At 46.8% G+C, this 24897-nt stretch overlaps 1 protein-coding gene across 2 annotated transcripts in view; it reads left to right on the top strand.

Annotated features, from left to right (window-relative positions):
- The window catches only part of LOC129829965 (plexin-A1-like), a 242380-nt gene that overhangs the window by 128674 nt on the left and 88809 nt on the right, over nt 1-24897 (top strand). For both annotated transcript variants that reach the window (XM_055892025.1, XM_055892024.1), the window contains exons 5-8: nt 16470-16570; nt 16681-16804; nt 17463-17616; nt 17760-17859. In XM_055892025.1, the coding sequence (XP_055748000.1) occupies nt 16470-16570; nt 16681-16804; nt 17463-17616; nt 17760-17859 (479 nt within the window). The remainder of the gene's footprint in view (nt 1-16469; nt 16571-16680; nt 16805-17462; nt 17617-17759; nt 17860-24897) is intronic.

Raw genomic sequence — 24897 nt, 5'->3', positions numbered from 1 at the left:
CAGTACAGCCTGTGTGTATATTCTGCTGTACACTCCCCCGCTCCGTACCGTACACCTCCATGTGTCCTAATTGATAGCATGAATATGAATCTCCTTCCATATGGGGGACAGGCCCTTTACTCTTGCACCAGGGGAAAGATTTCTTCCTGCATTTGAACATGACAGTTTTATTTATATGGCAGAATATGTACAGAGCAAGATGAGAACTCTGCATTAGTCATATAGCATCCCCAGAGAGAGTACTTATGGGATACACTGCTGCTTTACATAGTATCTCTCTGTTTTGAACTACATAGTGTATCTCTCTGTACTACATCTTATCTCTCTGTACTGTACTACACAGTATCTCTCTCTCTGTACTGTACTACATAATATCTCTCTCTCTTTACTGTACTACATAGTATCTCTCTCTGTACTGTACTGTACTACATAGTATGTATCTCTGTACTGTACTGTACTACGTAGTATCTCTCTCTGTACTGTACTATATAGTATCTCTCTCTGTACTGTACTGTACTACATAGTATCTCTCGCTGTACTGCACTACATAGTATCTCTCTCTCTCTCTGTACTGTACTACAAAGTATCTATCTCTGTACTGTACTGTACTACATAGTATCTCTCTCTGTACTGTACTATATAGTATCTCTCTCTCTGTACTGTACTGTACTACATAGTATCTCTCTCTGTACTGCACTACATAGTTTCTCTCTCTCTCTGTACTGTACTACAAAGTATCTATCTCTGTACTGTACTGTACTACATAGTATCTCTCTCTTTACTGTACTACATAGTATCTCTCTCTCTGTACTGTACTACATAGTATCTATCTATCTCTCTGTACTGTACTGTACTACATAGTATCTCTCTCTGTACTGTACTACACAGTATCTCTCTCTCTGTACTGTACTACATAGTATCTTTCTCTCTTTACTGTACTAAATAGTATCTCTCTCTGTACTGTACTGTACTACATAGTATGTATCTCTGTACTGTACTGTACTACGTAGTATCTCTCTCTGTACTGTACTATATAGTATCTCTCTCTCTGTACTGTACTGTACTACATAGTATCTCTCTCTGTACTGCACTACATAGTTTCTCTCTCTCTCTGTACTGTACTACAAAGTATCTATCTCTGTACTGTACTGTACTACATAGTATCTCTCTCTTTACTGTACTACATAGTATCTCTCTCTGTACTGTACTACATAGTATCTATCTATCTCTCTGTACTGTACTGTACTACATAGTATCTCTCTCTGTACTGTACTGTACTACATAGTATCTATCTCTGTACTGTACTGTACTACATAGTATCTCCCCCTCTGTACTGTACTACATAGTATCTATCTCTCTGTACTACATAGTATCTCTCTCTGTACTGCACTACATAGTATCTATCTCTCTGTACTACATAGTATCTATCTCTGTACTGCACTACATAGTATATATCTCTCTGTACTGTACTACATAGTATCTATCTCTCTGTACTACATAGTATCTCTCTCTGTACTGCACTACATAGTATCTCTCTGTACTGCACTACATAGTATCTATCACTGTACTGTACTGTACTACAGTATATATCTCTGTACTGTACTGTACTACATAGTATATATCTCTGTACTGTACTGTACTACATAGTATCTCTCTCTGTACTGTACTGCACTGTACTACATAGTATCTCTCTCTGTACTGTACTGCACTGTACTACATAGTATCTCTCTCTGTACTGCACTACATAGTATATATCTCTCTGTACTGTACTACATAGTATCTATCTCTCTGTACTACATAGAATCTCTCTCTGTACTGCACTACATAGTATCTCTCTGTACTGCACTACATAGTATCTATCTCTGTACTGTACTGTACTACATAGTATCTCTCTCTGTACTGTACTGTACTACATAGTATCTCTCTATGTACTGTACTGTACTACATAGTATCTCTCTCTGTACTGTACTGTACTACATAGTATCTCTCTCTGTACTGTACTGCACTGTACTACATAGTATCTCTCTCTGTACTGTACTGCACTGTACTACATAGTATCTCTCTCTGTACTTTACTGCACTGTACTACATAGTATCTCTCTGTACTGTACTGTACTACATAGTATCTCTCTGTACTGTACTGTACTGTACATTGTCTGGCCTTATATTCAGATGCAGAAAACTGCCCCTGCCATATCAGTATGTAGTCTATGTTATTTCCCCAGCCACTGACCACCCTCTCTCTATCTGTGACACTTTACAGTAGCTTTACAGTAACCTTCCTACAGATAGAGATTGATAAGAGATCCAGTGGAAATGCAGTGTTAGATGATGTTACTGTCTCATGTTATCTTATCTCTGCTACCATAACGACCACTACAGGGCTATAGCTCCAGCACAGACACACACGCTATAGTTTGACTGCAGTTTCCCAGCAATTACAGCTAATCGACTTCCATGTGTCTAAATCTTTATAGGAAAGATGGGCTGTAATTGATACAAATGGATTCCATTTGAGTGGCCTTGACATAGAGTTCGATCACCACACGGCCAAGTCCAAGCAGCAATGTTAAACATGAAACCTCTCTCTCTCTCTCTCTCTCTCTCTCTCTCTCTCTCTCTCTCTCTCTCTCTCTCTCTCTCTCTCACGCTCTGTCTCCACCATAGCCAGAGATTTAGCCAGAGCTCACCCTGGACACAGCCAATACATGGGACATGTCTTTTACAGCCTCTTTAACAATACCCAACATTCAACCCTCTAGAGGGAAACAGATTTTAAGAAGTGGGCGATACACACATTCAGCAATACTGTGAGGGTTAGGTAGTGTGTGAAGGTATTTCCCTGGGTGGCTGCAGTAGTTATGTCCTCTGTGGTGCAGCTGTGTTAGCTGGGAGGAGGAGGGGACTACTGAGCCTAGCTGCTCTACTGCTCTGCTGGAGCAGAGGACCATTAGCACACTGACTCCACTTAGTTACTGTACATAGTATCTCCCTTCCCTTAGTACTGCAGCTATCCCCGGTCCCAGAGAACCTGACCCTGTGCCCTACACTTCTCCCCAATCACCAACAGTGTGTGGGAAAACACACACACATTCCCTTACTACACTGGCTACAGCAGCGCAAGAGGAAACGCCTCATAGTCTACATGGAGATGTGTTTTGTCTTATAAATATGATTACCATTATGTGTGACTTCCATCACCACTGGTCCTAGGATTTATTAAGTCAAGGCGGTGTATTATAGATGAGCATGGATGGCCCACTGGTACATCACCTACAGTACCAGTCAAAAGTTTGGACACACCTACTCATTCAAGGGTTTTTCTTTATTTTGTACTATTTTCTACAGAATAACAGTGAAGACATCAAAATTGCGGTCCACATCATCCCAAACCATCTCAATTGGGTTGAGGTCTGGTGACTGTGGAGGCCAGGTCATCTGATGCACCACTCCATCTCTCTCCTTCTTGATCAAATAGCCATTACACAGCCTGGAAGTGTGTTTTGGGTCATTGTCCTTTTGAAAAAAAAATGATAGTCCTACTAAGCGCAAACCAGATGGGATGGCATATCGCTGCAGAATGCTGTGGTAGCCATGCTGGTAAAGTCTGCCTTGAATTCTAAATAAATCACTGACAGTGTCACCAGCAAAGCAACCCCACACCATCACACCGCCTCCTCCATGCTTCACGGTGGGAACCACACATGCTGAAATCATCATCATCATCCGTTCACCTACTCTGCGTCTCACAAAGACGGCGGTTGGAACCAAAAATCTCACATTTAGACTCATCAGACCAAAGGAAAGATTTCCACCTCACTAATGTCCATTGCTCGTCTTTCTTGGCCCAAGCAAGTCTCTTCTTATTATTGGTGTCCTTTAGTAGTGGTTTCTTTGCAGCAATCGACCATGAAGGCCTGATTCACGCAGTCTCCTCTGAACAGTTGATGTTGAGATGTGTCTGTTACTTGAACTCTGTGAAGCATTTATTTGGGCTGCAATTTCTGAGACTGGTAACTGTAATGAACTTATCCTCTGCAGCAGAGGTAACTCTGGGTCTTTCTTTCCTGTGGTGGTCCTCATGAGAGCCAGTTTCATCATAGCTCTTAATGGTGTTTGCGACTGCACTTCAAGAAACGTTGAAAGTTCTTGAAATTTAACAAGGCACACCTGTTAATTGATATGCATTCCAGGTGACTACCTCATGAAGCTGGTTGAGAGAAAGCCAAGAGTGTGCAAAGCTGTCATCAAGGGAAAGTGTGGGTACTTTGAAGAATCTCAAATATAAAATATATTTTGATGTGTTTAACACTTTTTTGTTACTACATGATTCCATATGTGTTATTTCATAGTTGTGATGTCTTCACTATTATTCTACACTGTCGAAAATAGTACAAATAAAGAAAAACCCTTGAATGAGTAGGGTTTTAACTTTTCACTGGTACTCTATGTCATCTAGATGGCCATTCATGTTAAGGTGTTATATGGATCTCCATGGCCTTCTCTCCTCACACTGAGGCTATTCCCTGGCCATAGCTTCGTTCCGGGGTTGTCAGAAGAGACACCACCCACTAGGTTCTTGTTCAACCACTTCCAGCCTCCACTCTTGCTTCTGGCTCACCACACAGTAGCGCACATACACACCGACATGCACTCTCCCTCTAACTAGAGAGTATCTGGTGTGTATTTTCCTATCTCTGCTGTATACAGTATATCGGCAAAGCAGATCACATTTGACTGATGTTAGCGTCTGAGTAGGCAGCAGTGGCAGACAGAATACTGAATGTGTCTGGGATTCAGAGCCAGACCAGCTTTTCCCTCTGCTCCCTCTCTCTCGCACACACGTATAAAAAGAGTGATGAGGAGAGGTGGGGAAATTAATTGGTTTGAAGAGATCTCTCTCTTTCTCTCACTACCGTCATCTCCTCTTTTAAAGCCTCTGCCTCCACCTGGTGAAGGAGTCAATGGGCCCCGTGCCCCTGTGGTCGGCAGAACAGAGAGGGGAGCGTCTCTCTTATCTCTCCCTCTCTAGGGCTCCCTCTCTCTCCTTCTCTCCATGGCCCATCCTGAGAGGAGAGTAGGATGAAAGCTGAGTGATGGCTATTCTCTCAGAAACACCAGCCTGCTAAAGAGATGGGCTCAGACAGGAGCTTACCCCAGCTGTGGAATGGAGTTTTACACTTAAGCCAAAAATCACCAGGATCTTTACATACAGCACTCACTGAGCTACAAAACAATGGTTTTAGACTTGAGATTTGTTGACAGTATCCAAGCTGAGAAAGGGCTTTGGCTGTCACCAGATATGAATAGACATTATCTTCTTCTGTCTGTCTTTTTCTCAGAGATATTTACAGGGCATTCGGAAGGTACCTCTTGACTTTTCCCACATTTTGTTACGTTAAAATGTATTAAATATTTTTTTTCCCCTTCATCCATCTACACACAATACCCCATAATGACAAAGCAATAACAGGTTTTTAGACATTTTTGATCATTTATAAAGAAAAAACTGAAATATCACATTTACATAAGTATTCAGACCCTTTGATTAGTACTTTGTTGAAGCACCTTTGGCAGCGATTACAGCCTCGAGTCTTCTTGGGTAGGACGCTACAAGCTTGGCACACCTGTATTCGGGGAGTTTCTCCCATTCTTCTCTGCAGATCCTCTCAAGCTCTGTCAAGTGTACTCCATGAATCAGGGCTCCATGAATCAGGACGCTGCTCAGATATTTTCAGGTCTCTCCAGAGATGTTCGATCGGGTTCAAGTCCGGGGCTCTGGCTGGGCCATTCAAGGACATTCAGAGACTTGTCCTGAAACCAGTCCTGCGTTTTCTTGGTTGTGTACTTAGGGTCGTTGTCCTGTTGGAAGGTGAACCTTTGCCACAGTTTGAGGTCCTGAGCGCTCTGGGGCAGGTTTTCATCAAGGATCTCTCTGTACTTTCCTCCATTCATCTTTCCCTCGATCCTAACTAGTCTCCCAGTCCCTGCCGCTGAAAACATCCCCACAGCATGATGCTGCCACCACTATGCGTCACTGTAGGGATGGTGCCAGGTTTCCTCCAGACGTGACGCTTGGCATTCAGGCCAAAGAGTTCAATCTTGGTTTCATCAGACCAGAGAATCTTGTTTCTCATGGTCTGAGTGTCTCTAGGTGCCTTTTGGCAAACTCCAAGCAGGCTGTCATGTGCCTGTTACTGAGGAGTGGCTTCTGTCTGGCCACGCTACCATAAAGGCCTGATTGATAGAGTGCTGCAGATATGGTTGTCCTTCTGGAAGGTTCTCCCATCTCCACAGAGGAACTTTAGAGCTCTATCGGAGTAACCATCGTGTTCTTGGTCACCTTTCTGACCAAGACCCTCCCCTCCGATTGCTCAGTTTGTCCAGGCGGCCAGCTCTAGGGAGAGTCTTGGTGGTTCCAAAGATGATGGAGGCCACTGTGTTCTTGGGGACCTTTAATGCTGCAGACATGTTTTGGTACCCTTCCATAGATCTGTGCCTCTACACAATCCTGTCTCGGAGCTCTACAGACAATTCCTTCGACCTCATGGCTTGGTTTTTTCTCTGACATGCACTGTCAACTGTAGGACCTTATATAGACAGGTGCGCCTTTCCAAATCATGTCCAATCAATTGAATTTACCACAGGTGGACTCCAATCAAGTTGTAGAAACATCTCAAGGAAGATCAATGGAAACAGGATGCACCTGATCTCAATTTCGAGTCTCATAGCAAAGGGTCTGAATACTTATGTAAATAAGGAGTTTCTGTTTTTTATTTTTATACATTTGCTAAAAAAAAAAAATCTTGCTTTTTCATTATGGGGTTATGTGTGTAAATTGGTGAGGATTTGTTTTTATTTAATCCATTTTAGAATAAGGCTGTAACGTAATAAAATGTGGAAAAAGTCATGGTGTCTGAATACTTTCTGAAGGCATTGTACTTAGGAAATGTAGCCTTCTTCAACATATCGGATTCACTTACTGCTGTTACCGAAGATACAACGTGATACACAACAGTATTGTTATAACTTCTCCTGACAACTGAGAAGCATGGAGTTACAGGGAGCATGTGTTGTTCCCAGGCACTGAGATTGCATCCCAAACGGCACCCTATTCTCTATATAGTGCACTACTTTTGAATAGGGCCCTGGTCAAAAATATTGCACTATATAGGGAATAGGGTGCCGTTTGAGACACAACCTGAGGTGAAGTTGTGGAGTAGATGATGCAACCGTTTCCCAGTAGACAGCCCTGGTCTTGTCTTGTCTTGGTTTAGATTCAGAGCAGCTGGAGGGGATTGTTCTCCCTTAGCTCCCTTAGTGTTGAGATAGGAAATACCTATCTATTCATCATATGGGACGGAAGTATATCTAATCAATGTGAATAATATTAGTCTCATTGTCTCATACATCATCTTGTCTCCTGAGGGTGTTCAGCAGGTGTGATGGATCACCAGTAGAGCATGACATGTCATCTTCCCATACTGTAAATGACCTGATGGTGGGGGTGTGTATTACCTTTTTAATGTGACCTCATAATCAACCAACAGGGCTTTAATCTCACTCTTTTTGCCCTACTAGTTCCTGCAGGGACAGGGTTCCAGATAAATCTGCTTTGGACGGGTTTATAAACCATTCTCCTGCACCGTGTGTAATCATTGTGCGTTCAGGAGAGTAAGGTTCGGTCGGTGGGGGTGAGAGACGAGAGAAAGAAGCACTCTGTTTGTCCTACATATCCCCTCCTGCCTTTTCTCCATTTGTCTCTCCTCATTGGATAATATAAATGCCAGTGTGGAAGGCTAGTGTTGTGCCTCAAACATCAAAAACTCAATTTCCCAAACTGACAGAATCATTTACCATTCCCCATATTCACAAGCAGTTAATTAAAAGTTCCAGGTAGCCCATCGTACTACATCTCCCCACTGTAAATGCTGGGACCAAGAGAAACATAAAACTGTCCGTTTAACTTCAAGGAGAGAAATTTCGATTAACGTGCGTTGGATTTATACACGGAAGCTCCTCTCGCTGTTGTTCTGACAATAAAGACACGGAGAGGAGAACTAGGTGCATCCGTAACGTTTAAACTCCTACATCTTTGGAAATACAGACAGATTAGTCCAGGAGTAGGTTTTCTCAGGAGAAGATCGATGAATACACTGTATATTAAGTCATCCTTGACCTCAACTGTCATGTAGATGGTCTTGTTTTCTAATTGACAGTATATATGTATGGATTAAGTGGATCATGATCCATAATCAATGGATGTTCTGACTGATGTCATGCTACAGGATATGGTTATCGCGGAGATGGTCATCAATCCTCTACTATAGCTGAATAGATGTCCATGGTAAGGTCAGGTGATGTCAGCAGTGTAAAACGGTAACATAATCTGACTCATTGGTTGTAATTGGCCGTCGCAGTGCTTACATAGACAGAATCAACTGCTGTAATGAAGAGAAAATGGCCCTGGTGGTATTGATTTTGGTACAGTAGAGTACAGTGGAGAAACCTTAGCCCTGTTCTATCATGTTAGGTGCAGAGTTAGAATGATCATGTGTGTTCTATCGTGCTAGGTGCAGAGTTAGAATGATAATGTGTGTTCTATCATGTTAGGTGCAGAGTTAGAATGATAATGTGTGTTCTATCATGTTAGGTGCAGAGTTAGAATGATAATGTGTGTTCTATCGTGCTAGGTGCAGAGTTAGAATGATAATGTGTGTTCTATCGTGCTAGGTGCAGAGTTAGAATGATAATGTGTGTTCTATCATATTAGGTGCAGAGTTAGAATGATAATGTGTGTTCTATCATGTTAGGTGCAGAGTTAGAATGATAATGTGTGTTCTATCATGTTAGGTGCAGAGTTAGAATGATAATGTGTGTTCTATCATGTTAGGTGCAGAGTTAGAATGATAATGTGTGTTCTGTCGTGTTAGGTGCAGAGTTAGAAGGATAATGTGTGTTCTATCATGTTAGGTGCAGAGTTAGAATGATAATGTGTGTTCTATCATGTTAGGTGCAGAGTTAGAATGATAATGTGTGTTCTATCATGTTAGGTGCAGAGTTAGAATGATAATGTGTGTTCTGTCATGTTAGGTGCAGAGTTAGAATGATAATGTGTGTTCTGTCGTGTTAGGTGCAGAGTTAGAATGATAATGTGTGTTCTATCATGTTAGGTGCAGAGTTAGAATGATAATGTGTGTTCTATCGTGCTAGGTGCAGAGTTAGTATGATAATGTGTGTTCTATCATGTTAGGTGCAGAGTTAGAATGATAATGTGTGTTCTATCGTGCTAGGTGCAGAGTTAGAATGATACTGTGTGCTTTTGAAAAAAAAACTTTCTTCCATCTATAAGCTTCCTCGAGGAACAGACATTTTATTTGCCTCCAATGATCTAGAACTTTCTTGCTGAATAGCTGGGACATCATCACTAACCCAAAGCTCAGCTTGGTCAGCCCAGCCTCCTTTAAACAACCACTATCTGGTTTTGTTGCTATGGTAACATGCGGTGGGGCATAGCTCCTGCTGTTGTACAATACAGTAGCATCTCTTCCTCCACTTAGTCCTTTAAATGTTTTCATTTTGATGAAGAGGGGTGAAGCTACTGAACATGGTGCAGGCCAGGGAGGTGTATTGAGCTGAGCGGTTAAAGCTTGTTAGAGCAGTAACTAGGTGTCCTCACTGAAGTATGAAGCTAAAACTTCCCTCCTTAACCTCCTCCTAGCACTTAGCTCTACTCCTCTACCAGGAGTGTTCAGTCAGGACCCTCACCTCCACACGTCTTGTCTGCATCCGGATACACTCTTATGGGTGTATAAAAGACCACAAATCGGATTGAAATGTTTATTGGCATGTCTTTACGAGGAGTGATTGAGGCTGGAGCTCAATGATGACAAGCAAATGACTGCTTGTGGATGTCATTCATTCAGTACAGTCCTAGAAAAAAGGTGCTACCTAAAAGGGTTCTTCAGCTTTCCCCATAGGAGAACACTTTGAAGAACTGTTTTTGGTTACATGTAGAACTCTTTTGGTTCCAAGTAGAACCATTTTGGGTTCCATGTAGAACTCTTTTGGTTCCATGTAGAACCATTTTGGGTTACATGTAGAACTTTCCACAGAAGGTTATACATGGAACACAAAAAGGTTCTTCCTGGTACCAAAAGAGTTTTACCTGGAACCAAAAAGGGTTATGCTATGGGAACAGCTGAATAACCCTTTTGGAACCTTTTTTTCCTAACATGCTGACCACACTGCTCGCGCCGCGTGCGTCAACGAGTGTCTGCATAGCCAGAATAGAATAGAACTTACATTTGTGACGCTTGACACGCTGCAAGTCCCGCCTCTCCCATCTCCTCATTGGTTTTTCGGAGCACATACCCACGTGCCGTCTCCTCATTGTTTTTTAGGAGCATATGCCCACGTGGGTGATTGATAGATGAACTGAGGTCCACACCAGTCCAGTTGGTAGTGGTAATGCACCTTAAAGTTGGTTACCAACCGCCAAATAAAGTCCACAGAAGAAGAAGAAGAAGAAGAAGCCTGAAGGGGGAGAGATTATTAGAAACAAACTTTTACTCTTTTATCTGTGGATTAATTGTCGGAGTAGAGGACCTTGTGCATTTCAGGTAAGAACAACCCAAGGTTTATATCCCAGGACAAATTAACTAGCAACAGCAAACTAGCTAGCTAAATTGCCATAAATGTTTAATGCTTTTCGACCTGTCTCCAAAATAAAATAGTTTGTTCAGAGTTCGTTTTGATATTTCAACCTTCGTGTCCTGATAGCGTCTGGTGTGGGTGGACAAAATCAACATGCGCGCGAGCGTTCTGGTCAGCATGTAAGAGTGTAGGTTGTGACCAGTGGTAGCAAGGAATGCACCAAGTCACCTGCCTGTTTGGTCAGTGGCATGTGAGGCAGATTTTGTGTGAGAGTCTGCTGGTCCTCTCTTTGTCCTCTGTGAGAATGTGGTGGCCGCCATCAAGAGCGCAGCACAGGTGACAGTGCCGCATGGCATTTGGGCCCTTTCTCTCTCTCTCTCCCTTTTCCCCCCTCTCTCTCTCTCTTTCTCTCTCTCTCTCTCTCTCTCTCTCTCTCTCTCTCTCTCTGTCTCTGTCTCTGTCTCTCTCTCTCTCTCTCTGTCTCTGTCTCTGTCTCTCTCCCGCTCTCTTGCTCTCTCACTCTCTCTCAAAGCTGTGTCTGTGTCAGTGGCTGTGATGTATGGCCTCATTTGCCATATTTCTCTCTATGCCCAGCCGATTTCAAGACAGATGCCAGGGAAAAGGAATGAAAAAAACCTCCAGAAGGAAAAGTTTGTTCTTGTGAAATTAAGCCTTGTCGTTTTCGGGGTGGGCAGAGGGATGACCTAATCTGTATGTGTGTGTGACACCATGGGGTGGTTCTGAAGGGGTGCTAACAGAATGACCTATCCATCACAGTATTGTGCTCTGATAGCACATTCTATTTTGGCGCAAATTACACAGATGGAGCAATTACAGTAGGCCTGCCTAGCCGGGCCCATGCCGCTGCCCTTATGTGAAATGAAAAATCAGTGTCGCAATTACATTTGTGTGTCTCCCTCCGTCCCCTCGCTCCCTCCCTCTCTCCCTCCCCCTAGCTCCCTCTCTCTCTCCTTCCTTGCTCCCTCCTTCCCGTGGCTGATTAAGACGTTCTCCATTGTGACCTAAATGAGAGGCTCATTTGTGGCTGTTATTTATTTGTAATTAATCCCTCCCCCTGTCGCTGGACCAGAGATGAATGGGAGTGTCCTCCTCCTTCTCTGCCTGTAGCAGTAAATAGGCCAGGAGGAAAATGCCATTTTTAATATGAATAGGGGCTCTTAGTAATAGTCACTGTACCTCTTGGTAAGACAAAGGACTCTGGCGGGGAACCTAAGATCTTCCTTCCTATTATTTGCTTTATAAAACTCAGTAATTGAAATGTTCCATTGAAATATTATCTTCCCCTGTATCGCCCGACCTATTGAGTAAACTCTATCTGCTATGGCTTTTATGTTTTAATAATATACGGTATGTGTGTCTGGATTTTTCTGCCTGCCTCATAATCTTTAGTCACTTTTGTCCAGGGGAATGTAATGACAGCTATTTACTGTTATTGCCTCTGTGGTTATTTGGTGTAATAATGACGTCAGGACAATTTTTTTCAGGACTATCAGCGGCACTACTATCTCCATGTATCTGCTTTTGCATGCACTCATGTAGTAAAAATACATTTTTATTCTACCTAGTCCTATACTTAAACAATAATGCCTAAGAACCCAGCCCAACAAGGGCTGTTCTGAGGCCCGAGGCGAGGCCAAGTGTCACGGCCGTCGAAAGAAGACCAAGGTGCAGCGTGGTGAGCGTACATACCCGGCCAAAACATAGAAATAAAGAAACATAGAAAACAAAACATAGAATGCCCACCCCAAATCACACACTGACCAAACCAAATAGAGACATAAAAAGGCTCTCTAAGGTCAGGGCGTGACAGTAACCCCCCCCCCCAAAGGTGCGAACTCCGGCCGCAAAACCTGAACCTATAGGGGAGGGTCTGGGTAGGCATCTATCCGCGGTGGCGGTTCAGGTGCGGGACACAAACCCCGCTCCACCTCTGGTTCACCCCACTTTGGTGGCACCTCTGGTGCGGGGACCCTCGTTGCCGACCCCGGACTGGGGACCCTCGTAGCGGGCCCCGGACTGAGCACCCTCGTAGCGGGCCCCGGACTGGGCACCCTCGCTGCGGGCCCCGGACTGGGCACCCTCGCTGCGGGCCCCGGACTGGGCACCCTCGCTGCGGGCCGCGTACTGGGCACCCTCGCTGCGGGCCGCGTACTGGGCACCCTCGCTGCGGGCCCCGTACTGGGCACCCTCGCTGCGGGCCCCGGACTGGGCACCCTCGTTGCGGGCCCCGTACTGGGCACCCTTGTTGCGGGCCCCGTACTGGGCACCTTCGTTGCGGGCCCCGGACTGGGCACCCTCGTTGCGGGCCCCGGACTGGGCACCCTCGTTGCGGGCCCCGGACTGGGCACCCTCGTTGCGGGCCCTGGACTGGGCACCCTCATTGCTGGAGACCATCGCTGGAGGCTCCGGACTGGAGGCCGTCGTTGGAGGCTTCGTGCCATGACTCCTCACTGGAGGCTTCGTGCCATGGATCATCACTGGAGGCTTTGTGCCATGGATCATCACTGGAGGCTTCTTGGCTTCTTGCAATGGATCATCACTGGATGCTTCGGACTGGAGGGACACACAGGAGGCCTGGCTCTGGGAGCAGGCACAGGACTCACCAGGCTGGGAAGACGTACAGGAGGCCTGGCTCTGGGAGCGAGCACAGGATACACTGAGCCATGGAGGCGCACTGTAGGTCTCGAGCGTAGAGCCTGCGCAACCCGTCCTGGCTGGATGGTTACTTTGGCCCGGCGGGTGCGGGGCGCAGGCACAGGACGCACTGGGCTGTGCAGACGCACCGGAGACACAGTGCGCAGAGCCGGCACAGGATATCCTGGGCCGTAGAGACGTACTGGCGGCCAGATGCGCTGAGCCGGCACCCTCCGACCTGGCTGGATGCCCACTCTAGCCCGGCCGATTCGGGGAGCTGGAAGGTAGCGCACCGGGCTGTGAACGCGCACTGGAGACACCGTGCGCTCCACCGCATAACACGGTGCCTGACCAGTACGACGCTAACCACGGTAAGCATGGGGAGTTGGCTCAGGTCTATAACCCGACTCCGCCAATCACCCCGTGTTCCCCCCATTTTTGGGGGGGCTGCCTCTCGGGCTTCCTTGCCAGCCATGTTCCCTCGTAACGATTACCAGCTGCCTCCGCCTTCCTGGCTGCTTCCACCTGTTCCCATGGAAGGCGATCCCTTCCGGCCAGGATCTCCTCCCACGTCCAGGATCCTTTGCCGTCCAGGATGTCATCCCATGTCGAGTTCTCCTTTTTACCACGCTGCTTGGTCCTTTTTTGGTGGGAAGTTCTGTCACGGCCGTCGAAAGAAGACCAAGGTGGAGCGTGGTGAGCGTACATATTCCTTTTTATTTGAATGTCGCAAACAAAACAATAAACAATACAAAACGACCGTGAAGCTTAACAGGGCTATGAAGCCTCGAACAAAATTAACTTCCCACACTGAAAGGAGGGAAAAGGGCTACTTAAGTATGGTTCCCAATCAGAGACAACGATAGACAGCTGTCCCTGATTGAGAACCATACCCGGCCAAAACATAGAAATAAAGAAACATAGAAAACAAAACATAGAATGCCCACCCCAAATCACACCCTGACCGAACCAAATAGAGACATAAAAAGGCTCTCTAAGGTCAGGGCGTGACACCAAGGTAATTCCTGGGTTTGAGGGCATTATTGCTTTTATAAAACTGTTGCCAATATATTTATACAAATATAAACATTATTTTAATGAGTTAATTCGTTTTTTGTATTCTGAAGTTATTATCCAAGCGGGATGGTCTTTTTAGTTATTTTCTCCTGTTTTGACCCAGTTGTTAATTCTAATCGTTCTATAAATTCAATGATAATGATTTAATAAATGTCCAATAGGCAACAACTATTATTGTTAGCGAGTCCGAGCTAACCAAGCTAGTTGGTGATGTTAATAGTGACGTTTCCATTGATGGCACACGAGTGGAAGAGCTTCTGACGCTGGTTGGTGACAGCCAGTGCTTGTCTCTACTTTGCTGGCACTGGAGAGATCACATTTGTAAAATGATACATTGTTTTACAGGTAGTTGAGGCAGACAGGTAGGTTTAGTCAACCCCCAACTGTTGCAAACCAAATAGTAACATGGGGAAATAATGTGTAGACACTTTTTTCCTGAGGGATTTCCTGCCTGGGCTGTGGATGGTGGAATTATGACATTAACATGTTATGGTATTTTGCAGGAGTTGTTGTCCGACAACCCCCGTATATCAACCAATCAGCATCCAGGACACAAACGACCTGTTTCATAATTAAGCAATAAGGCACGAGGAGGTGTGCTATATGGCCAATATACCATGGCTAAGGGCTGTTCTAACACAACCGATGCAACGCGGAGTGCCTTGATACAGCCCTTAGCCCGTGGTATGTTGGCCAAATACCACAAACCCAGTTTATAATGCCTTATTGCTATTATAAACTGGTTACCACTGTAATTAGAGCAGTAAAAATAAATGTTTTGTCATACATGTGGTATATGGTCTGATATACCACGGCTGTCAGCCAATCAGCGTTCAAAGAGAGGTCCAGCTCCATACTAGATCATCTCTTGTTAGTCAATAATTGCAGTCCTCCCAGCAGTGAAGTCCTCAATGGTCTCAGATGAAATTGATCCTGTTTGATTTCTGACACTTGATTTAGAAGATGCCTGCGGTTGTAATGTAATACTAGCCCAGTGAGGTGGTGTAGGTTGGTTCCTGCTGAATGTGTGGAACCCAACAGGCATGCAGGCAGGCAGCGAGAGAAAGTTGGAGAAAGAGAGATAGAGAGAGAGAGACAGAAAGAAAGGGATGCTGCTCTGGGCGGAAGTAGGTCTGCATACTGTACATGTGCGCACACATGCACACACACACACGCACACACGCACACACGCACACACGCACGCACGCACGCACGCACGCACGCACGCACGCACGCACACACGCACACACGCACACACGCACACACGCACACACACACACACACACACACACACACACACACACACACACACACACACACACACACACACGCACACACTCTCTCTTCCTCTTCCCTACTGACCCCAGATGTGTTTCTCACAGTCCTACAGTCTGTAATGTCTCTGCTCAAACAGTTTGGTGCAGTGGAGCTATTTATGTGGATGAATAGAAAGCCTATATTCTATATTCAAGCCCAGTACGATGACAAAGACACAGAACACATACAGGATGTGGAATTGTTGACCTCCAGTCCTGAGTGAAGCAGCTGGAAGTGTGTGAGCTGTGCTCTCTGCTCTCTGAGTGTGACAGGAATAACTATGGTCAGGGCTGCAGGCTCCCAACAGCTGCCCCACAAACATTGTCACGGATTGCCCTCGGACACACACACACACGTGTGGACGCATGCTCGCTCGCATCCACACATCCAATCACACACACACACAAATACACCCAGAGGCCCAATAATAGTCTAATATGTTGTTGTCCAGTCAGAGAGGAGACGGTTGCGTTTAACAGTGCAGGCCTGGGGGTGATCGAGTCCAGGCAGCACGGCTGTCCGTCTGTCACCGACTCGCTACACAGAACACGCAAGCCATGAGCACGACCATAAAGAGACCAGGGCTGAGATGTGCTAGAGACAAGGACTAATCTAAGGTGAACATCTGTTTTTTAGAAAGTGAACTGTACAGTATGTCAGTTTGTGATGGCGAATGACATACGTCAAGAAAGACTCAAATCACACTCAGCCAATAAACTCGTGACGCATTCTATGATGTTAACCGTGTGTATTGTGTGTTTCCAGGTGAGCCGTGTTCCAGTGGAGAGCTGTGAGCAGTACTCCTCCTGCAGCGCCTGCCTGGGGTCAGGAGATCCCCACTGTGGCTGGTGTGTCCTCCACAATGTGTAAGTACTGTATGACCACACGAGCTGCTCTGACGCTGCGTACCTGACATTACTATGTCCTCAACTCCATACTATCAAGTCACCTGAAGAACCAAAACTCTCTCTGTCAGGTGTTCCAGGAAGGATCGTTGTGAGAGGGCTGATGAGCCTCAGCGTTTTGCCTCCCGAGTGGAGCAGTGTGTCAAACTCAGTGTCCAGCCTGGAAACATCTCTGTCACCATGTCCGAAGTGCAGGTAACTCACCTGACAATAAATCCTGTGTGTGTGTGTGCGTGTGCGTGTGCGTGTGCGTGTGTGTGTGTAGACGTGTTTAACTATTCTTGTGGGGACCAGAAGTTCCCACAAAATTTGACCAACTGGGGACATTTTGTTAGTCCCCACAAGGTCAAATGCTATTTCTAGGGGGTTTATGGTTAAGGTTACAATTAGTGTTAGGATTAGAATTACGTTAAGGGTCAGGGTTAGGAGCTAGGGTTAGTTTTAGGGTTAGGGATAGGAGCTATGATTAGTTTAAGGGTTAATGTTAGGTTTTTGGGTTAAGATTAGGGTTATGTTACGGGTTAGGGTTTGGTTTAGGGATAGGAAAATAGGATTTTGAACGGGACTGAATTGTGTGTCCCCACATGGTTAGTTGTACAAGACTGTGTGTGTGTGTGTGTGTGTGTGTGTGTGTGTGTGTGTGTGTGTGTGTGTGTGTGTGTGTGTGTGTGTGTGTGTGTGTGTGTGTGTGTGTGTGTGTGTGTGCGCGTGCATTTGTGTGACTGAGAGTGTGTGTGTGTGTGTGTGTGTGTGTGTGTGTGTGTGTGTGTGCGTGCGTGCATTTGTGTGACTGAGAGTGTGTGTCCTCACATTGACTTGTCCCTCACACTCTCCTCTCTCTCTGTATTCCTAGCTGGTGCTGCAGGCCCAGAATGTACCTAACCTTTCGGCAGGGGTCAACTGCTCCTTTGAGGACTACACTGAGACAGAGGGACGCATCTTTGGGGGACGCATTTACTGCCTGTCCCCTTCCACACGAGAGGTCGCCCCCATCACACGCAACCAGGGTGAGACAAGAAACCACAGCATCCTCATGCTGCTATTTGCTAGTAATATACATCAGTTGCACTGTGTGTTAACAAAATAGCATTATTGTATTATTTGTTTGTGTGTAGATTGTGTCATACTGATGTACTGTGACTCTTTCTAGGGGACAAGCGCACTGTGAAGCTGTATCTGAAGTCTAAGGAGACAGGAAAGAAGTTTGCCAGTGTGGACTTTGTCTTCTACAACTGCAGTGTGCACCAATCGTAAGTTCGGTTTTAAGTCATTGTGTGTGTGTGTGTGTGTGTGTGTGTGTGTGTGTGTGTGTGTGTGTGTGTGTGTGTGTGTGTGTGTGTGTGTGTGTGTGTGTGTGTGTGTGTGTGTGTGTGTGTGTGTGTGTGTGTGTGTGTGTGTGTGTGTGTGTGTGCGAGAGAAAGAGAAAGAGAAGGAAAAAGAGATGAGAGTGAGAAATGGAGAGAAAAAAAGAGAGAAAACTACTGTATATATAGAGAGAGATATCCTCTCTGTTCTGTAGCACGTGGTACTGCTGATGAGATCAGACTCTTAATGTCATTTCCTTAATAACTTGGAGCTCCTCTGATTCATTGATAATGTTTTACTACACTGAGTTATGTTACTTTCCATCTGAGATCCATCTCTTCCTCTCTCTCTCCCTTCATCTACCCCATTCTCTCCACATCCTGCCTTGAGGCTCTCAGACCCTGTTTCTATCCCACTCCCCTAGCTCTGCATTTCACTAAACATAGATATGGGCCAAAGACCCCCTCTCACCCTTAATATTTCCCATTCCATTACTATATCTTTCAACTCTCTCTCCCTTCCTCTCTTCTTTTCCTCTCACTTCCTCTCTCATCCCCTTTCCCCCTATTTATCTACTTTATCTCCTCCCCTCTACCACTCCCCTATCCTCCTCATCCTCTCCCTCCTCCCTCTACCTCCCCTCACCTCCCTCTACCACTCTCCTATCCTCCTCATCCTCTCCCTCCTCCCTCTACCTCCCCTCACCTCCCTCTACCACTCCCCTATCCTCCTCATCCTCTCCCTCCTCCCTCTACCTCCCCTCACCTCCCTCTACCACTCCCCTATCCTCCTGATCCTCTCCCTCCTCCCTCTACCTCCCCTCACCTCCCTCTACCACTCTCCTATCCTCCTCATCCTCTCCCTCCTCCCTCTACATCCCCTCACCTCCCTCTACCACTCCCCTATCCTCCTCATCCTCTCCCTCCTCCCTCTACCTCCCCTCCCCTCCCTCTACCACTCCCCTATCCTCCTCATCCTCTCCCTCCTCCCTCTACCTCCACTCACCTCCCTCTACCACTCTCCTATCCTCCTCATCCTCTCCCTCCTCCCTCTACCTCCCCTCACCTCCCTCTACCACTCCCCTATCCTCCTCATCCTCTCCCTCCTCCATCTACCTCCCCTCCCCTCCCTCTACCGCTCCCCTATCCTCCTCATCCTCTCCCTCCTCCCTCTACCTCCCCTCACCTCCCTCTACCACTCCCCTATCCTCCTCATCCTCTCCCTCCTCCCTCTACCTCCCCTCACCTCCCTCTACCACTCCCCTATCCTCCTCATCCTCTCCCTCCTCCCTCTACCTCCCCTCACCTCCCTCTACCACTCCCCTATCCTCCTCATCCTCTCCCTCCTCCCTCTACCTCCCCTCACCTCCCTCTACCACTCCCCTATCCTCCTCATCCTCTCCATCCTCCCTCTACCTCCCCTCACCTCCCTCTACCACTCCCCTATCCTCCTCTCCCTCCTCCCTCTACCTCCCCTCACCTCCCTCTACCACTCCCCTATCCTCCTCATCCTCTCCCTCCTCCCTCTACCTCCCCTCACCTCCCTCCTCCTTCTACCTCCCCTCACCTCCCTCTACCACTCCCCTATCCGCCTCATCCTCTCCCTCTACATCCCCTCACCTCCCTCTACCACTCCCCTATCCTCCTCTCCCTCCTCCCTCTACCTCCCCTCACCTCCCTCTACCACTCCCCTATCCTCCTCATCCTCTCCCTCCTCCCTCTACCTCCCCTCACCTCCCTCTACCACTCCCCTATCCTCCTCATCCTCTCCCTCCTCCCTCTACCTCCCCTCACCTCCCTCTACCACTCCCCTATCCTCCTCATCCTCTCCCTCCTCCCTCTACCTCCCCTCACCTCCCTCTCTCACTCCCCTATCCTCCTCATCCTCTCCCTCCTCCCTCTACCTCCCCTCACCTCCCTCTACCACTCCCCTATCCTCCTCATCCTCTCCCTCCTCCCTCTACCTCCCCACACCTCCCTCTACCACTCCCCTATCCTCCTCATCCTCTCCCTCCTCCCTCTACCTCCCCTCACCTCCCTCTACCACTCCCCTATCCTCCTCTCCCTCCTCCCTCTACCTCCCCTCACCTCCCTCTACCACTCCCCTATCCTCCTCATCCTCTCCCTCCTCCCTCTACCTCCCCTCACCTCCCTCTACCACTCTCCTATCCTCCTCATCCTCTCCCTCCTCCCTCTACCTCCCCCCACCTCCCTCTACCACTCCCCTATCCTCCTCTCCCTCCTCCCTCTACCTCCCCTCACCTCCCTCTACCACTCCCCTATCCGCCTCATCCTCTCCCTCTACATCCCCTCACCTCCCTCTACCACTCCCCTATCCTCCTCTCCCTCCTCCCTCTACCTCACCTCCCTCTACCACTCCCCTATCCTCCTCATCCTCTCCCTCCTCCCTCTATCTCCCCTCACCTCCCTCTACCACTCCCCTATCCTCCTCCCCCTCCTCCCTCTACCTCCCCTCACCTCCCTCTACCACTCCCCTATCCGCCTCATCCTCTCCCTCTACATCCCCTCACCTCCCTCAACCACTCCCCTATCCGCCTCATCCTCTCCCTCTATATCCCCTCACCTCCCTCTACCACTCCCCTATCCGCTTCATCCTCTCCCTCCCCTATAACTCTTCCGTCTCCTCTCCTCCTCTCACCCTCCTCCCTCTACCTCCCCTCACCTCTCTCTGTCTCTCCCCTATCCCCTCATGCTACCCATCTCTTCCTTTCATGCTCTCCTTCACTCCTCTCTCCTCTCCTCTCTCCTGTTGGTCCTCTCTCCTGTTGGTCCTCTCTCCTGCCGGTCCAGATGTTCTGTGCCCCTCCTCTCTGCCTTTATTTATCAAACAGATTTTATTTTCCTGGCCCCTGCTCTGTGAGCTGCATACATTAGCATAGCAATATTCTCCTAATTAGCTGTCCTGGCGCCCCATTAGAGCTGGACATAATGGAGAACGTATGTAAAGTGTTCACCTGGACCTCTTATCAAGGCCTGGTTCAATGTCTTTGAACCTAGAGGATGTGTGATTATTTATGTGCCTCTGTATATGTGTGTGTGTGTCTGACAGGGCTGGTTAAGAACCCCCACGTTTTCTCTCTCCTCTCATTGAATAAGCAGGCGTAGCGAGGTCTTTGATGTGCTGTATGCAACACACTCCCCCAGGACATTACAGTACACTACAGTCTAGTTTTAACAGCCCAGCCACACAGAACCCACACGCCCTCCTGACCTACTCCCCTCCTGATCCCTGACCCCAGCGTGTCTAGGCTGCCAACAGGCCGGCCATGCCAACGCACCCGCTGGGCAATAAAGAGCTTTTCCTCAGAGGCGACTGGCATTGTGAGCGGGGAGGGCACGTTATTTGGCAAGGCAAATTATCCCGCCCGGTATTTACATACACAGTAATAATATTAGAGTTTTGCATTAAAAAGACAGCGGAATAGTTTAATTGAGCGTGTGAGGGAGTGGATGCATTTTCAACCTGATGAGGGTGGAGGAAGAGATGGAGAGGGGGATGAAACAAGTGAAGGAGAGATGGAGAGGGGGATGAAACAAGTGAAGGAGAGATGGATTGTTCCCATTGTGTCGGGATACAGCGTCCAGAGTGCTAAAAGCTTAGCGCCTCAACCAATCCACAATCCCCATTAGAATACGAAAAGAGGTATGTAATGCATGCAGGGATTGGGAGCTCTTGAAAGGCCCACTCATGGAAAGCAGAAAACCCCTCGACAGGCTCTCGTCGGAGGGCTGGGTGTTCACGGTATTCCCCTAATACGGGACCGGCCTGGTTGGTTGACCACCTGGAGACGTTTCACTGTTGGAACAGGACCAGAACATACGGCTCCAACGTTCTGATAACATTCTATCAATGTAAAGAATGGTTTAGATGGGAGGAAGAGGTCTTATTTTGTGGTAACCACTCTCACTTCAATGATCCCAATAGCATTTTCAATCTAACATGGACTTTGTTCTCTGAGCATACTGATCTATCTATCTATCTATCTATCAGAGATCACACTGTAGGTGTTAGGATAGCAAATAGAGAACAGAGAAATTGCCAGGCATCTGATAGATGTTATGAGTTGTTAGATTTGAGATAGAGGGGGGAAGATGAGTTTGTTATTGCCCCAGGTTCAGGTGTGATATTACCAGCCAGCAGAGGGTGAGTGATAGGGCTCTGGTCCAGGCAGGATGCCAATCTGCCTGGCACTACTGTTTAATAGTCTGGATCTCTCAATCCCTTTCCACTACCTCTCCCTCTTCTCTCATCTACCTCTACCTTTCCTCCCAAACCAGGCAGAACAAAGGAAACAGACTCAGAGTCCCTCAGCCTGTAAGTGTTTATTCACCCAGCTGCTGAATAGGCAATATTGAAACAGTGAAGCATGTTTGTAATTTAAGCAGAGACAAAGAAAGCTGTAATTGAATATGATAATTATATCAATGTATCTGTCTGTTTGCTGATACTGAAATGAAACACATGTTTACATTGGGAAAGGTCTACTGTAGGTCTGCTGTAATATACACTGCTCAAAAAAATAAAGGGAACACTTAAACAACACAATGTAACTCCAAGTCAATCACACTTCTGTGAAATCAAACTGTCCACTTAGGAAGCAACACTGATTGACAATAAATTTCACATGCTGTTGTGCAAATGGAATAGACAAAAGGTGGAAATTATAGGCAATTAGCAAGACACCCCCCAAAACAGGAGTGATTCTGCAGGTGGTGACCACAGACCACTTCTCAGTTCCTATGCTTCCTGGCTGATGTTTTGGTCACTTTTGAATTCTGGCGGTGCTCTCACTCTAGTGGTAGCATGAGACGGAGTCTACAACCCACACAAGTGGCTCAGGTAGTGCAGTTAATCCAGGATGGCACATCAATGCAAACTGTGGCAAAAAGGTTTGCTGTGTCTGTCAGCGTAGTGTCCAGAGCATGCAGGCGCTACCAGGAGACAGGCCAGTACATCAGGAGACGTGTAGGAGGCCGTAGGAGGGCAACAACCCAGCAGCAGGACCGCTACCTCCGCCTTTGTGCAAGGAGGTGCACTGCCAGCGCCCTGCAAAATGACCTCCAGCAGGCCACAAATGTGCATGTGTCAGCATATGGTCTCACAAGGGGTCTGAGGATCTCATCTCGGTACCTAATGGCAGTCAGGCTACCTCTGGCGAGCACATGGAGGTGCGGCCCCACAAAGAAATGCCACCCCACACCATGACTGACCCATCGCCAAACCGGTCATGCTGGAGGATGTTGCAGGCAGCAGAACGTTCTCCACGGCGTCTCCAGACTGTCACGTCTGTCACATGTGCTCATGTGCTCAGTGTGAACCTGCTTTCATCTGTGAAGAGCACAGGGCGCAAGTGGCGAATTTGCCAATCTTGGTGTTCTCTGGCAAATGCCAAACGTCCTGCACGGTGTTGGGCTGTAAGCACAACCCCCACCTGTGGACGTCGGGCCCTCATACCACCCTCATGGAGTCTGTTTCTGACCGTTTGAGCAGACACATGCACATTTGTGGCCTGCTGGAGGTCATTTTGCAGGGCGCTGGCAGTGCACCTCCTTGCACTCCTTGCACAAAGGCGGAGGTAGCGGTCCTGCTGCTGGGTTGTTGCCCTCCTACGGCCTCCTACACGTCTCCTGATGTACTGGCCTGTCTCCTGGTAGCGCCTGCATGCTCTGGACACTACGCTGACAGACACAGCAAACCTTTTTGCCACAGTTTGCATTGATGTGCCATCCTGGATTAACTGCACTACCTGAGCCACTTGTGTGGGTTGTAGACTCCGTCTCATGCTAGCACTAGAGTGAGAGCACCGCCAGCATTCAAAAGTGACCAAAACATCAGCCAGGAAGCATAGGAACTGAGAAGTGGTCTGTGGTCACCACCTGCAGAATCACTCTTGTTTTGGGGGGTGTCTTGCTAATTGCCTATAATTTCCACCTTTTGGGGGGTGTCTTGCTAATTGCCTATAATTTCCACCTTTTGTCTATTCCATTTGCACAACAGCATGTGAAATTTATTGTCAATCAGTGTTGCTTCCTACGTGGACAGTTTGATTTCACAGAAGTGTGATTGACTTGGAGTTACATTGTGTTGTTTAAGTGTTCCCTTTATTTTTTTGAGCAGTGTATATACACTACAGTGTGTAGACTTAAGAAACAGATGCTGTAATATATATACACTACAGTGTGTAGACTTAAAGAAACAGATGCTGTAATATATATACACTACAGTATTTAGACTTAAGAAACAGATGCTGTAATATATATACACTACAGTATTTAGACTTAAGAAACAGATGCTGTAATATATATACACTACTGTAAGGGCTGTCGTTCTCCTCATCCTCGGACGAGGAGAGGAGAGAAGGATCAGTGGACCAATACGCAGCATTCGGGAAATAAGCCATCTCTTTATTTGTAAACGACGGCAACATGAAAACAAAACACTTACAAAATTACAAAACAAGAAAACGACGTAGACGAAACCTGAAACTTTCATAACTAAACGTAAAACTCACGGACAGGAACAGACTACATCAAAACGAAACGAACAGCCAAACAGTCCCGTATGGTATTGACATAGACGAAACAGGAGACAATCACCCACAAACAAACAGTGAGAACATCCTACCTAAATATGACTCTTAATTAGAGGAAAACGCAAAACACCTGCCTCTAATTAAGAGCCATACCAGGCAACCAAAACCAACATAGAAACAGAAAACATAGACTGCCCACCCAAAACTCACGCCCTGACCATATACACATACAAAAACATATACACATACACACAAACATATACACATATACACATACAAAAACAACATAAAACAGGTCAGGAACGTTACAACTACAGTGTGTAGACTTAAGAAACAGATGCTGTAATATATATATATATACACTACAGTATTTAGACTTAAGAAACAGATGCTGTAATATATATACACTACAGTATTTAGACTTAAGAAA

The sequence above is a fragment of the Salvelinus fontinalis genome, chromosome 31, assembly GCF_029448725.1.
Source record: "Salvelinus fontinalis isolate EN_2023a chromosome 31, ASM2944872v1, whole genome shotgun sequence".
NCBI classification, from domain to species: domain Eukaryota; kingdom Metazoa; phylum Chordata; class Actinopteri; order Salmoniformes; family Salmonidae; genus Salvelinus; species Salvelinus fontinalis.
Note: the sequence above shows the minus strand (reverse complement) of the source record. Positions and strands in the feature narration are given on the sequence as shown.